This window comes from Chionomys nivalis, chromosome 3 (assembly GCF_950005125.1).
Source record: "Chionomys nivalis chromosome 3, mChiNiv1.1, whole genome shotgun sequence".
NCBI classification, from domain to species: Eukaryota; Metazoa; Chordata; class Mammalia; order Rodentia; family Cricetidae; genus Chionomys; species Chionomys nivalis.
Window position 1 is genome coordinate 72,786,457 of NC_080088.1, and position 16,684 is coordinate 72,803,140.

General features: G+C 45.6%; 1 protein-coding gene across 1 annotated transcript in view; it reads right to left on the reverse strand.

The window, feature by feature from the left end:
* Vps8 (VPS8 subunit of CORVET complex) overlaps nt 1-16,684 on the reverse strand; it is a 218,506-nt gene that overhangs the window by 199,215 nt on the left and 2,607 nt on the right. Inside the window, exons 2-3 of the mRNA XM_057764343.1 lie at nt 4,405-4,770; nt 3,240-3,308 (exon numbers count right to left, since the gene is read on the reverse strand). Coding sequence (XP_057620326.1) covers nt 3,240-3,308; nt 4,405-4,557 — 222 coding nt within the window. The 5' untranslated portion in view covers nt 4,558-4,770. The remainder of the gene's footprint in view (nt 1-3,239; nt 3,309-4,404; nt 4,771-16,684) is intronic.

Genomic DNA, 16,684 nt, shown 5'->3' on the forward strand with positions numbered 1-16,684 from the left:
GGCTTTTCTGTTTGTGTGTCTTGTTTCTGTATTCACCATCGCTGCAGCTAGGTCAGTACCTAGAACTGTACAAGACAGTTGGGAAAAGGCATCCTGTGTGGGTGGGAACAGACATGCCATGGATGGATTACCTCCCTACAAATTATTGGTCAAAGAAATTCTTGAGACTGTCCCAAGCCATAGAAGCAAAAGCTTTGGGGAGCACCCTAGAGGGAAGACCACTTCTGGAAATACTCATGCTCTGTTAGTACATGGAGAGTGAGCAGGGCCTGGGCGGGGACTCTCCCTCACTGTCTGGCTTTTGTAGTGCCAGAAGCTGCTATCCAGGTCACTGAGGAACACTTGTCACTGACAGTCCTGCTAGCTATTAATCCTGTGTGCTACATTATCAACAGTATTTGAAAGAACCGTCCACTGGTACATTAATGGTATGGCTGCTATGGATACAACCAGGCGGTTTGGGAATGAGTTTAAAGGCCACTCCAGAGGGAAAATCGCATTCTGTACTGTAAGCCAAGGTGGGAAAAACCCTGTACCAGAGAAAAGCACATAGGCTGGGGGCAGGCTACTGCTATTACTTTGTTAAATGGGTATAATAAGCCTGTCGACAGCCTTCTAAACAACTGTGCCTAACTTCTGCTATACATAGCCTTGGTTATAGAGGAAGGCTTGTTTGCTATGGGAGATGGTTACCCACAGACTCCTAATAACCAAACAGATGAAATTCAGCGCCTGTTGTGGCGCAGCGGTACAGTTATCAATACAGACTTATGCATGTCACCCTTCCAAAGCTCAGATAACAGAGCAAGAGAGGGAAGAAAGCCACTGAAAAATGGGGTACAGACATAAACAGAGCACTCTCAACAGGAAAATCTAAAGTGGCTGAAAGACACTTAAGGAAATGCCCAACATCCTTAGTCATCAGAGAAATGCAAATCAAAACAACTTTGAGATTCCATCTTACACCTGTAAGAATGGCCAAGATCAAAAACACTGATGAGAATTTATGCTGGAGAGGTTGTGGGGAAAAGGGAATGCAAGCTGGTACAGCCCCTTTGGATGTCAGTGTGGCGATTTCTCAGAAAATTAGGAAACAACCTTCCCCAAGACCCAGTAATACCACTTTTGGGTATATATTCAAAGGATGCTCAATCGTGCCACAAGGACATGTGCTCAACTATGATCATAGCAATATTGTTTGTCATAGTCAGAACCTGGAAACAACCTAAATGCTCCTCAACTGAAGAATGGATAAGGAAAATGTGGTACATTTACACAATGGAGTACTACACAGAAGAAAAAAAATAATGACATCTTGAAATTTGCGGGCAAATGGATAGATCTAGAAAACATCATATTGAGTGAGGTGACCCAGAAAGACAAATATCACATGTACTCACTCATAAGTGGCTTTTAAACATAAAGCAAAGAAAAACCAGCCCACAATTCACAATCCCAGAGAACCTAGACAACAATGAGGACCCTAAGAGAGACATACACAGATCTAACTTACATGGGAAGTAGAAAAAGACAAGATCTCCTGAGTAAATTGGGAGCATGGGGACCATGGGAGAGGGTAGAAGGGAAGGGGAGAGGCAGGGAGGGGAGCAGACAAAAAATATATAGGTCAATAAAATCAAATTTTAGAAAAAAGAGAGGGAAGAAAGCATGTACGAGCCACAGGACAGGAGTGGAGCGCTGCAGTACAGCTCTTTCTCTGGGGGTAACATGGCCATGGCGTTGCCATCACAGCAGAGATAACCCTGACTCTAGTTCTAGGGCGGGAAGCGAGGGACTGCACCAGGTCCCAGTATCTCAGTGACTTTTCTATTGTGCTAAGACACTGCGGTCAAGCCGACTGCGTGGAGTTTATCGGGGGGGGGGGGGGGCTTACATTTTCAGAGGCTCAGAGTCTGTGACCCTGACGCCAGGACAGACAGCAGCTTTTGAAGCTTCAAACTCCCGGTGATGCCCCGACTCCAACAAGGCCACGCCTCCTAGTCCTTCCCAAACAGCTCCATCAACTGAGGACCAAGCACTCAAATACAGGAGCCTACGGGGCTACTTTCATTCAAACCACTGTAGCTGGACTCCACATACACTGTCAGCCTGCCTCACAGTTGTACATAGTTAGTAGAAAGTCAACTGTGACGGCTGTTCTCAGTTACCAACTTGACTGTATCTGAAACTAATTAAAACCCAAGTGGCTGGGTATACCTGTGAGGGATTTTTTTTCTTAATTGAATCATTTGAAATTAGAAGACCCATATTTAATCCAGATCTTTTGAAATGGGGAAGATCTGAGCCACACCCTCTGGTGGCAGCCTATATAAAGCACATGGACAAAGGAAGCTTGTTCTTGCTCTCCATGACATGTCCATTCCTTCACTGGCATTAGAGCCTACTTCTTAAAGATTCTGGCATATACTGAAGATCAGCTGAAACGTTAAGCCTTGTGGACAGAATAACTATTGGATTCTTGAACAACAATTGACAGAACAACTACCTTCCATTGGTAGATAGCCATTGTTGGACTAGTTGGACACAGCCATTCTAATAAATCGTGTGTGTGTGCGTGTGGTATGTGTGTGTGTGCGTGTGGTATGTGTGTGTGTGCGTGTGGTGTGTGTGTGTGCATATTTCATTCTATAAGTTCTATTAATCACTTGAGACCCCTGACTAATAGACCAACTAAAGTTAGGACTCCTGAAATACAGCTTTCATGAGGGATGCTGAGATGGGAATTTTCAGTGATATAACTATTTTTGAGCCATGTGTTCTCTTAAATTAGGCCAAATAAAGTCACTGGCTCACCAGGGTAGACTTGTGTAGAACATCTTCCTTGGCCTATCACTGGTACCTTATCTCATGTGAATTACAATTGTTCAGAGGCCCCCAGAGCGATGGCAAATCAGCTGGGCACAAAGACAAAAGATGAGCAAGATGTAGTTTCTACCCTTGAGAAGTTCAAAATCTAGACCAACGCTGACCAACAGTTTTCTACTGTGTCTATGCTGGCCACTGTGGTAGCCACTAGTCACACACAGCTACTGAGCTCCTGAAAAGGGCCTTGCACAATACCTCAAGTATTTTGTAATTAACATAAATTTTAAGTTGACACATGTAACTAGGGGCCACCATACTGAACAATATACATCCAAATACATACAGTGTAACTAACGCAAAAAGTATCGAAAATCAATGCCACAAAGTGATAGTGACAAACACTATTTACCTACCTCGTTAAGTATGCTCTCCAGAGTGGGAGGGGTGTCCACTTGAGGAATATCAAACTCCTTGTCGTCAATCTAAATGAAGAAATCAAGGTTCACAAGGCTTTTCCTCTTATAACTGTCCGATATTTTAATAACCGGGACCACTGTTAAAGGACAAGCTTACTAGATCATCTCTCAACTCAGCAATTCCCATCCACACATCCAGCGACTCTCAAGACCAAGAACACCCTGCCTGTGCTGCTCTGACGGCCCTAGACCTTTCTGGAAAGTTGAAAGACGTTTGTACCTCCTTTCTTAGGATAACAAAACCACGTCTCATGCCAGGCCCTCCCCCTTGCTGAGTTCAGACTTGAGATTGAAATGACATGCTAAAGCATTGATGGAGGTGGGTCTTGTATTAATCTGTTGCTTTCATTGGTTAATTAATAAAGAAACTGCCTAGGCCCATTTGATAGACCAACCCTTAGGTGGGCGGAGTAGACAGAACAGAATGCTGGGAGAAAGAAGCCAAGTCAGTGAGTCGCCATGATTCTCCCACTCCAGACAGATGCAGGTTAAGATCTTTCCTGGTAAGCCAGCTCGTGGTACTACACAGAATATTAGAAATGGGTTAGATCAATATGTAAGAGCTAGCCAATAAGAGGCCAGGGAGTGATTAAAAGAATACAGTTTCCGTGTAATTATTTTTGGGTAAAGCCATGTGGGCAGCCAGGTGCTGGGGACGCAGCCCCGCAGCTCATATTACAACAAAGCATGGCAGAATTTCTTGTTTCTCTCATGGTGAGGGACCACTAGCTTTTCTAAAAGTTGTTATTAACACTCTCAGAGTCACAGAAACATTACTACTCAGTCAAGAAGGAAAGCAGATAAAGTGCCAGGTAGAGTTCTAATACCCACATCAGCTCTGTGACCCTGAGAAGGCATTCAACCCAGCTGCACGCTGTGTCCATCTGTGACGTGGATTACCAGTGTGAAGCTCACAGGACAACACCAGAGCGCTCCACACACGGTAATGGACTGACTACACAAAGAAGAGTGACAGAACCCCGTACCCAGAACAGACTCCTGCTCACTAGGCTGCGAATACAGTAGGTTCAGAGCATTTGTGTCACACAGCACACTAACACAAGTTTTGTTCAAAGCCATCACTTGACAGATTTTTTTTTACCAGATCATTTTTGAACTCCAGCTCCTTATCCAGATCTATGCAAGAGAATTTTGAAAGAGAAGCTTCGAGACTGAAAGACTTGTTCAACTCTTCCTCGGTAGTCCTGGCACACAGGTTCTGTTCCAAATTCTCCTGGTCTGGTTCATTTTCCATATTTGCGCCCAGTAACTGTACTCAACCAATCCAAGCGATTATGTTTCTTGCTTCTGGCCTTGGATTACAGTGATCCAGCGGTGATCTCTTCGGTGGGAAGGTAGGTGTTGTCTAGATACCCTCCTCTCAAGAGCTCGACATTTCAGAGAAATCCCTGCTTGGGCTCCACGTGGCCATCTATAGATCGCAGGGGAGCACGCGGGTGGAGGGTTCCTATGAGAATACAAAGGGGGTAAACTTAGCTCTGACTTGGAGAGTATAGGACTGGAGCCTCCACCCACTCAAGTCGTGAGACAAATAACAGTGGCATGAAACGTGGCAGGTCCTAGACAGTATCAAAGCGGATTTATATAGCTACAGCCAGAGGGAAAACTGGTATCAAAAGCTTCTAAATAATCATGCCCTTCTATTCTGGGACCTCAGGATAGCTCTCCAGCTTCCCTGGCAATAGCACACACGCTGGCTTGGCTGTCATCAACTCCGGGCCAGCTGAGCATACCTACCCAGGACAGTAATTGAATACCACACTCTCAAACCTAAGAGCCGACTGAAAGGGGGCGGCAACAACGACTGTAGGATAAAATAATTACACAGAGCCAGTCACAGAAAACATGGCTGTTTTAGAGAAGAATAAATACTGAAGAATCTAGAAATGCATACAGATGCACTGTGTGTGTGTGTGAGTGAGCAGAGGCCTGAAGACACATCAGGTGTCCTCCTCGATGACTGACTCTCCATCTATTCCTTTGAGGCAGGGTCTGAGTTTTCCCAGATAGGCTGGAAACCAGCAAACCCCATGAGGCTCCTGTCTCCACTCCCCTGAAAGGAAACATAACTGTTATGTTACAACATGTGCCATACGCCTGGTGGTTATGTGGGTGCCGAGAGCTGAACTCCCTTCTTCACGATTGCACAGGAAACACTCCTAACTACACCCCTAACTCCTAACATCTCTCCAGCCCTTAGAAAACTCAGCTTTTTAAAATTAACTTAAATGGATTCAGAATACCATCTGCCAGTGGTAAAGATAATTTATCTAGTGTGTCCAAGATCTTTTCTTCTATTTCTAGTGCGCATGCATACACACACACACACACACACACAGTAATAAAATACAACACAAGTAAGCTTACTTATCTTAGAGCAACATGCCCAAACTCACTGACAATTTTTAGCACCTATGATTAGGGTATTGAAATGAAATGAATAGCTAGTACATGTAAGACATATGGACTTATGAAAACTGACTTTTTACAACTGAAATTGACTCTTCTAACCCATCTGGAATATTTCCAAACACAGACTAATTTCTTTGAAACAAACTCTAATGTTTTTTTCTTCAAGACACATGCTATGAAAACATTCCTAGGAACATAGCTGAGGGCATTCTCCCTGGCCACATCTGAACACATCACATCCAGTACTTAATGCACCACTCCTTATCAACACAGGCAGCAGCAACAGTGATGCTCACGAACCTGCCTTCAAAAACTCTGGACAAGTTACTTCTTTATAATCTCCTCCCATCATCCTGTGCACCCACTCTGGGATCTGTGACCTCGGGTACACACACACACACACACACACACACACGCACCACTAAGTCATTTAATGTTACTTATATGTACATGTGTTTAGGACACAAAGTATCCAGGGCTCGTGCCTGGAGAAAACTGACTGCCTATAGTCCTTTATCTAGGGTGGGTGGAGCCTTGTGGACTTTCCCCTATCCCCATTGGCATGTCCACTGCTGTGGTCAGTATTTGGGTCTTGTTCAGACAACCACACTGTTACTATTTCAAGAGTTAGCATGCCTACCATATTATAAGGTACAATCTCGCAACAGGCATCCTGGTCCTCTAGAACTTACAAACCTTTTTTTAAAGATGTATGTATTTGTATTTTATGTGTATATTTTTAAGATGTATATTTGTATCTTATGTGTGTTTTTTTAAGATGTATGTATTTGTATTTTATGTGTATATTTTTAAGATGTATATTTGTATCTTATGTGTGTTTTTTTAAGATGTATGTATTTGTATTTTATGTGTATATTTTGCCTACATGTTTATCTGTACACCATGCACATGCAGTTCCCTCGCAGGCCAGAAGAGGGCATTTAAACTCCTGGAACTGGAGGTGCAGCGGATTGTGAGCCACCATATGGATGCTAGGAACACAGCTCAGGTTTTCTCTAAGAGCAGCAAGTACTTTTTTTTAGTTTTGGTTTTGGTTTTTCGAGACAGGGTTTCTCTGTGGCTTTGGAGCCTGTCCTGGAACTAGCTCTGTAGACCAGGCTGGTCTCGAAAACAGCAAGTACTTTTAACCAAGGAGCCATCTCCAGCCCCTGGTTCTTACCATCCTTATGCCTCTTCTGTAATGTTCCCTGAATCTTAGGAAGTTGTGTTACAGATGCACCAATTGGAGCTGGGTACTTCTGCAGCCTCTTAAACAGTGGGAAGAACCACATGGAAGGAGAAAACAGAAAGAAGGCAGATGGAGACAGAGAGACAGACAGTGGGCAGCTAGATGTCAGAACCATTTCAGCCTGCAAATGCACTTGCCACATAAGCCTGATGACCTGAGTTCACTTTCCAGAACAACAGCAGAACAGAACGAAAGAGCAGACGCCCACAGGCTGTCCTCTGATCCCCACACATGTGAGCATGCATGCCCCCAACAATAAATAAATGATACTTAAATTATAAAACCAGATATGGTGGCACACATGTGTAACCTCCAAACTGATACAGTGAGATGAGAAGGGACAGAATCACCTAGCCCGGGAGAACTTGGCAGGAGAGACAAGAAGGCCAACTCCTCAAAGGTGTGCTCACTTCCATCAGGGAACTGATCGTTCTCACTCCCTCTCCTCTCTCCCCGTCTCCCTCCCTCCCTTCCCTCCTCCCTCTCCCTCTTTCTCCACACAAAATAAATAGAGAAATACTTTTTAAAAAACAAAGACCCTGAGGAGGACGAGCTGAGGAGGACGAGCTAAGCTGTTCTCTGGCCTCTGCATGCCCATGCACACATGTGCACACACATCAGGTTTCAATCTGGACTTTACCAGTTCCTATCTGTGACGTTGGGCAATCTGGTCGCTCTGAACCCCTTTTATTTCTACATCTGTAAGTGGAACCGTGTGAACATCTGCGTTGTTTGTATTGCTTTGCCAGAACAGCACCTCTTGTTCTGGAAGGAGTTCTCCAGTGGTGCTCTCTGTGGAGGCCGCCAAACATCAAGGGGACTGAGGAGAAGAGGCCTGAGTAACCCTCTGTTACACGGAGGGAGTTAAACAACAGAAAGGCCAGATACAGGTTTGGAACCTGCCCCTATCGGCAGGACTTTACTCCAGGCCCACACTCCCCAGGGGAATTAAATCAGTCTTTCAAAAAGTATAGATGGGGGGGGATTCCGGTTCTAGTTTTCCAATCAGCTCTGCCCAGAGCTTTGGGCAGTTTGGCTACGCAGGCCAACATACTCCTCCTCCACACCTACCCTACCTCTCTCTTCCCCACTTCCTCCATCCCTCCCCTCCTGGGACTCTTAGGAGTCCTGACAGAAGAATGCAGCTCCTCTCTTCCGGGGACACCATGGCAATAAAGGATACACTGATTACGAGGCACTGAGTGATGCCTAGATACAGTCATTTTCAAGAAATAATATATGTTATCATTTACAAGTTCCTCAAGATTTCCAAAACCTTCAAAGTTAAAGACTCTAAATTGAGCTTAGTAGTTTTGTAAACATCACACATATCTTCTGGCAGCAGTCTGGTCACGTGGTGAATGTCAATAGCTGTGTGAGACTAACAGGAAGTCATCAGACCCCTCAAGACCTTGAATTATTGCTGAAGATTCTCTTTCACTAGCCCATCCTGCTTGGCCCCATATTCCACTTAGCACTACTGTCTATTTCACTGATGAAGTCACATCCCCTCATCTTCACCACTTTGTCACTTACACTTGCTACATCTTTTCTTTCTCTGTGTTAGCAAATACTCTCACTAGAGCAGATATGGCTGATTTAAAAGTTACCATGCTGATCTTTTAAAGGTCACTAGAGTGACTAGTGTAGAGTTACTCCCGTTACTCTTGTCTCCATTCGGAGATGGATTAAGAGGCTGGGGTGACGGCTCAGTCAGCAGAGTGCTTGCTTTGAAAATATGAGGACCCGAGTTTGATCCCTAGCACCCACATGAAAAGCTGAGTACATTGACACATGCCTGTGAGCCCACCCTGTGGGACTTGGGAAAAGGGGGCAGCAGGATCCCTAGGCTTGCTGAACAGCTGGTCTAGCTGAACTGGCATGCTCCGGGTTCAGGGAGAGACCTTGTCTCAAAATTAAGGTAGTGAACTCTGTTGAGTCCAAGGCCAGCCTGGTCTACAAAAAGCAAGTTCCAGAATAGCCAGGGTTGTTGCACAGAGAAACCCTGTCTCGAAAACCAAAAAGAAAAAGGACCTTGAGATGCAGACCTTATTCTGGGTTATCCGAGTACCCCCCAATATAATCATGGATCTTTAATAGTAGAAGATTAGAGGTGGAAAACTGTCACAGTCAAAGGAAGCACTATACAACAGAAACAGGGTCAGGAAGAGGCCAGGATGACTCCGGACGCGGAGGACGAAGCAAAGGTGTTAGGAGTCAGAGAACGCAGACTGCCCCAAGCATAACAGGTCCTCTCCTACAGACCCTAGGGCAGTGGTTCTCAACCACGGGTCACGGCCCCTTTGATGGCCAAATGACCATTGGAAAACACAGATCTTTACATTACAATTCATAACAGTAGCAAAATTACAATTATGAAGTAGCAACAAAAATAATCTTATGGTTGGGGTCAGCACAACATGAAGAACTGTATTAAAGGGTCTCAGTGGTAGGAAGGCTGAGAACTATTGTTCTAGAGCCAAAGGCCTCTCCTGACATCCTGATCTTAGTAAGACATGTTATGACTTTGAACTACAGAACTAAAATCACAAGCGAACTGTTTTAAGTCACTCAATGTGCCATGGTTTGTACGGCAACAATACAAAGTAAATATGGTTAGCAAACTTCAATTAGTTTGCTTCTGGCCACACCTCAAGGTTCTGAAATAGCAAACTCAGTGAGTGACCACCCTGTTCTACAGAGCGAGTTCCAGGACAGCCAGGACTGTCACACAGAGAAACCCTGTCTACCCTGTCTTGAAAAACCAAAAAGAAAGACCAACATCTTGGTAATTCTCAAGGTTATTTCCTTTTAAAGTTATTCCCAAAAATTAACAGCCAGGGACCATTTTTAAAAGAGGGGGTCGAGACTGGAGAAATAGCTCAGCAGTTAAGAATACTGACTGCTCTTCCAGAGGATCCAGGTTCAATTCCCAGCATCTATAGGGCAGCTCACAACTGTCTGCAACTCCAGCTCCAGGGGACCCTAAACACTTACACAGACATGCAGCTAAAATAACAGGGTACACAAAATAAAAATTAATAAATTAAAAGAGAGAGAGGGCAAAACATACCATATAAACAGAAAGGTACCATTATAACTGTAGTCAACTAAAAGCTGAGGCGATGGTTCTCAGTCTTCCTCATGCTACTTTAGTTGTTATAACTGTAATTTTGCTACTGTTATGAACTGTGATGTAAATATTTGTGTTTTCCAATGGTCTTAGGTGATACCTGTTGGGAAGCCCCACCCAGTCCCACTCCTCCCATTCCAGCCCTGCCCCAAGAAAGCTCACCATGGGCAGCTCCTCTCCTGGGACCGCTCAAGACTGCCTACAGGTTATTTACGACCTGGCCCATAGATTTGCCACGTGTGCTCTGTTCTCTCTCCTGGCTTCCTGAGAGCCCACTCCCACCCCCACCCCCAGGGCTATGCTTTGTCGTTTATTAAATCTGGATTTATTAATTCAGTTTGATTTGGCTTATTATCTTGGTGGAGGAACCCAGTAGCCAGGTATCCAATACTTATCAATCCCTGTGACTGAGTCATTCAAACTCAAAGGGGTTGTGACTCACAGGTTGAGAACTAGTGTGGCCAGCACTGGACTAGGTTCTGACTGTAGTTAACATTCACACCATCCTCTAAGTCCCAGGAGCCTGGATCACACCAATTTTCTTCCCTTCTGAGAGTCCTCATAAGATGCTCGGGGACACCTTGCTTAAGGAATGTTTTCCTAAATACTACCTTGGAACTTCCATTCTTTGGATTCACTAGTTAATGTACCATAGTAAACATTAACATATTGTAGCAAATACCATGCAATCCTGGTAAGGAAACAATGTTAGCCAGCCTTGCTTCTGCTCCTCTTAACCTAGTGTTTTCCCTTCTTTGCTTTGTTGTCTTGTGAGTTAATTTATATTAATGTTCTACTAACTTCCTCTAGTGAAACATCTCACTTTTAGCAGCCTGCCAATGGCCACAGGATAAAACTCCAGATTCTGAGCCTGTACACAGGTACTCCCGACTTTCTCCACACCACCAGGAGTTCTAGAAATACAGGCCTGCAATCCCAAGCTGCAGAGGCAAAATGTCTTCCACTCTCCCTCCTCTTCCCATTGTTTTCTTCTATACTAAAGTTCCTTCCTTGTGTGTGCTGTCCCAATGTGACCTGGGTATCTGGTTCCACCTCCTCCCCCCCCCCTCCCAAGAAAGTCCTTTTCCCAAGGTCAGACATTTAGACAAAAGCCCCCTTCCCTCCAGGGCTAGAAGAAAGTTCCTGCTCGCTGCAAAGACAGTCCTTTTCCTTCTCTCAGGCTGGAGGAACCTAGGTGCCTATTAACTTCTCAAGGTCAGTGCTAGCCAGTGGGCTCCCTCCACCCCTGCTCACAGGTCCCACTCTAGCTCAGGAGTTCCCTTTCTTTCGGTCCCCTTTAACCCTGGAAATCTCTCTCCTGTCACTGCTTCTCCTTGCTTTCCTGGCAGACAGACTTGACAGTTTGAATTAACTTTTCTCTTTTCACCGAGAGTGGCTATTTTGGTTACTTTACTGCACCCATTTTCTTTCATCCAGAGCCCGAAACCTGCGAGGGGCATAAGTGAGCTCCCCTTCCAAGGGGCTGGGCCTCTCCTAGCTGAACCACATGCCAATTTTGCCCTCCTGGGTGGGGATCACTTGCCCGTGCTGGCTTCTGCCCCCCAACAATTTGGTTCCAGATGCTGGAGTCCAGTTGCTCCTCCTGCTCTACACATCTTGGTCTCTCCTCACCTACTTGGTAAGTGTCCTCTCTCCTTTCTAGGCCTTTTTGGGGAGCCTACCACATGGGCATCTCCCTTCTATGCCTTTTGGGGCCACACCATATGGGCAATTCTCCCTACTAAGACACATGCTCCTCTCTCTCTACTGGACTCCCCCCTTTTCCAAAGCCTCTCCCAGTGCGCCTCTCTAGCTGTTTTCTCCTCTGCCTGCTCTGACCACTTGTCTGTCCCCTTCTACTGGCTGGTGCGCTACAGAGCTCCTGCTTGTCTACTTGTACTATGAAGGCCACACCGGTGTGCTAGGAAGCGTCCTCTCACCCTACTGGACCTCTTTCATGTGGAGAAGGATGCCTCTCCTCTGTGATTTGGGACATTTCCCTCTAATCTGCGTGGGGACACCCCAGATAGAAACTCCTGTCATTGCACTCAGTCACCTCAGCTCCCTTTGTGGAGAGAACTAAGGAGTCCCCCCTTCTACCTCTGTCACTCTTTGACCATGGGCTCTTCCCACTCAAGACCTACCCCCTCAACTCCACTTTCTGTCTACTCAAGTTTCAACACACCTCAGTCTTGATGATGTCATCATTTTTTATTGCAGCACAGCCTGGCCACAATACAAACTACACAGTTTCAACGGCATATGTGACAACCAAATCCTCACTGATCCTGACAAACACTGCCAGTGCATGGGCAAACAGACCACGTGTGGGCTTTCTTCACTCTCCGTTCACATCCCTCCCTCTGTAACTCATGCCATGCTCACTGGGTTCTCCTGACAAAAGCCAAATCCCCTCCCGAAGCTGACCAGGACCCAGATCTCTCTGTAACCACTCTTTCTGACTTAGATATAAAGGATTCGGTCCCATCCCAGATGCGTCCTCAGCCTAACCCTCTTCTTCAACCTAATTCTCTGGTACCCTCAGCCAACTCCCCCGCCAACCCTAACTGGACCCCAACTATACTCTCCTCATCACCCGCGTGCCGCACTGAGGGCCTTTACCCAGCCCGCTCTGGGAAGTGCCGGGTCCTAATGGCCCCCTCCACATACATGTCCCTTTTTCTATGGCTGACCTCTCTCAGACAGAAGGGTGCCTTGGTTCTTTCTCTGTTGACTCTTCTAAGGTCACCAAAGAGCTCAGGTGCCTTACTCAAACCTATAGCCTCCCCAGGCATGTCCGCGATGCCATTCTCCCTCTGCCCTCGCCCCTGAGGAAGAGGGTCTGCTAGGTTGCTCAAGTCCACGCAGATGAGGTCTGCCACACAGACAAGTCCTGTCCAGTAGGGCAGACAGTTTCCCAGCCAGAACCCCACCAGAACTACCAGGTTAATGCTGAGGATCAGTCCCCAAGCAGGGTAGCCAGAGACAAAATAGTTACTGGCCTCCTGGCTAGCTTCCAAAAGGCCTCTCATAAGGTAATTAATTTTGATAAATTGAGAGAGGTCACCCAGGGGAAAATTCTGCAGAGTTCCTTGAGGCCCTCCTCCAGTACACAAAGCAAGACCCAAATTCTCAAGAGGGCATGCCTGTCCTCAACTCTCACTTCCTCTCTCCCTGACTGGCTGTGGGCCCTCAAACTCCCCACAGATCTGCTGAATATGGCATTTAAGGAGTTAAGGGAAGTGAAGAACAGGTAGAGATGGAGAAAGCTTCCTGAGACAGAGAGAAGTGCTGCCCTAAGATGTTCCCCAAAGAAGATGATGGGGCACACATGAAATCCACCTGAACTTGCTTCAAATGTGGCAAAGTCAGCCACAGCAGGGTCCCTGTCCAAACTGTGGACAAGCAAGACACTGGAGAGTTGATTACCCAGCTTCCCCTAGACAAGGTAGATGGGTCCCCCCCAGCTTACTCCTCCACAGGAAAGTCTGTTGGATCTTCTGGGCCTGGAAGCCAAAGACTGATGCTGCCCTGGGACCTCAGCCCACAAAGGAACCGAAACCAAGATTGCCAAGGAAGAACCTAGGGTGATTGTCCAGGTAGCCTCTTGACCAACATTCTAGCCTTCCTGGGCCCTAACAACTCCACCCCAGTTCAGCAGGAGTAGTTACAGAAGAGACATCACCCCTTTATTTATCATCAACAAAAGATTAGAACATCCTGTCCTCCAAGAAAGTCCTTTTCCCAAGGTCAGACATTTAGACAAAAGCCCCATCCGCCAGGAGCTTGAAGGAAGTTCCTGCTTGCTACAAAGGGAGTCTTTCTCCTATCTCTGGCAAGAGGAACTTGTGGCCCTTCCCTCAATATACACCTGTGGTACCCATTTATTTGTCAAGGTCAATGATAGCCTGTGGACTCCCTCCATCCCCTGCTCAAAAGCCCCCTTTCTCCTAGTCCCATTGAACCCTAAAGATCATTCCCCTGTCACTTCATGGTTTCCAGGGAGACAGCCTTGACAGTAGAATAAACTTTTTCTCTTCCCACTCATGGAGCGGCTATTTTGGTTTCTTTACTTTGTCCATTTTCATTCATTGGGCATTACCTTTCTTCCTGAATCATCTTCTAAATCTTGTAGGCTGTTCGTTCTTTCTCGTTCTCTGTCTCTCTCTCTCTCTCTCTCTCTCACACACACACTCTTGCTCTCTTGCCCTTTTGTGCTCTTGTATGTTTGTTCTCTTGAACTTTCTTCCTTGCTCCACTCTCTTCTCTACTATAAAGCCCAGACTGACTTCAAATTCATTAGGAGCCCAGGACGGCCTTGAACTCATGCTCCTGTAAGGCTACACTCTCAAGTGCTAGCATCTCAAGTGCTAGGATTATAGGCATGCTCAGTGACACCCTATTTAAGGCATGTTTTCCTTAGCACTGTCTTAGTACCTTCCTTCTTCTGATTCACCAGTCAACTTACCATATGACTACACCTTTTCTCTCCAACTACGCAAGAAAAATAAAGCCATTCTTCTAAATCTCTGGGTTTAATAACCTGTATTTTACATAGATATTTAATAAATATCTGCTGGTTAACACAAGAATTGGAAGATAGGAATAACATGTGCTCTGTAAATTGAACGTATCAGTGTTGGGGAATATTATTTTAAGGTGTGTGACTTTTGTTTATGCTGCATTTGTTTAACTCTGTGAAGCTCTGATTCTTAAACATCTGGTGGTCTAATAAAGAGCAGAATGGCCAATAGCGAGGCAGGAGCAAGGATAGTCAGGGTTAGCAGGCAGAGTATAAACAGAAGGAGAATCAAGGCAAAAGAGGAGCAATGGGAGAAGAAGGAGAGGAGGGTGCTAGGAGCCAGCCATGGAGTAAGAGTGAAAGTAAGATACAGAGGAAAAGGAAAAAATCCAGAGGCAAAAGGTAGTTGGGGATGACTAAGAAAAGCCAGCTAGCAGCAAGCCAAGGCCAGGCATTTATAATTAAAAATAAGTCTTCGTGTATTTATTTGGGAACTGGGTGGTGGGTCCCTCAAAAAGAGTAAAGGAGTAAAACATCAAACAACGTTACCAGTGTTGAACTTGTGACTGTTAAGTCTCAAGGACAGCGTTTGACTCTGAGTATACAGAGATCTGCACCACAGTAGGACAAATTACATCTGGCTCTACTCCCATGGGCACAGCCCGACTCCTCCAACTCCTGCTACAATTTGAGGTTCCCTGAGTTCTGCTTCTAAGGTTCGGATCCTTGAACAATTCTGGTTCTCTACTCTCAACTTCCTGTTCACAGGTCAAGATGTGAGCTCAGCTGTTCCTGCAGCCATGAATCCACACTTCCATGCCACAATGGTGATGGACTCTTAATCCCTCTGGAAACGTAAACCCAAATAAACCCTACCATCCCCAAATTGCTTTTGGGCATGGTGTTCATCACAGCAGCAGAAAGTTACTACAATACTATTCTGTTTCCAAAGGCATACCATCCCACCTGCATCTAGGAAAGCTTTGTTCATCTAAAAATGATTTTTAATGACCTTTCAGATTTTGACACAAACTCTTCTATGATCTCGGAGATTTTATGATTTTTTTCCTCATTTATTCGGTTGATTCATGAAAATAAAGAAATGTATAATGTGCCTCTTTCATTTAAAGGAACCCAACCATTAACTGCAGAAAAGAGAAATAAGAAAAGGTATGATTCACACAGCCAGAGTACTCCATCCAACTAGGTTTCACAGGAGTGCGGACTGGGAAATGGATACCTGCTGTCCCTTTGATCACTCTCAGCTCATGCATGCCCATGTGACAGCAACTGACTTCATCTGTGCCAACAGGAATCAACAGCACTCTGCTCCAACGTGGAGCAAAAGCCAGCTGCACTGCGATTCTTGCTTTTTTTTTTTTTTTTCGAGACAGGGTTTCTCTGTAGCTTTGGAGCCTGCCCTGGCACTTGCTCTTATAGACCAGGCTGGCCTCGAACTCACAGAGATCCGCCTGCCTCTGCCTCTGGAGAAGTGGAATTAAAGGCTTGCACCACCACTGTCCTGTGGTTCTTAAGAGCACATGCTAGTCTTCCTGGGATGCCTCAAAGGTACTCAGTTCGGGAAGCCACTCCAATCATGTGACTTTAGTGGTGCCATCAATCATGTGCCCATGAACCTAGCCAAAAAAGTGTGCACAGGACATCTGTCTCCAATCTGGCCTGAATCAAGGTCCTTCCAGGAACATGTAAATACTGTAGGCAAGAGTTTTCTCTCAACTCCGGGGTACACCAGCTTAGAGGGGCTTTCAGGAGCCTGTTTTTCTTTTTTTTTTTTTGTTAATATTTATTTATTTATTATGTATACAATATTCTGTCTGTATGACTGAAGGCCAGAAGAGGGCGCCAGACCTCTTTACAGATGGTTGTGAGCCACCATGTGGTTGCTGGGAATTGAACTCAGGACCTTTGAAAGAGCAGGCAATGCTCTTAACCACTGAGCCATCTCTCCAGCCCCCAGGAGCCTGTTTTTCACAGAACAGAATGAGTTCAGGACCGAGACCTTGGAGGTTCTTTGTGAAGGGGTA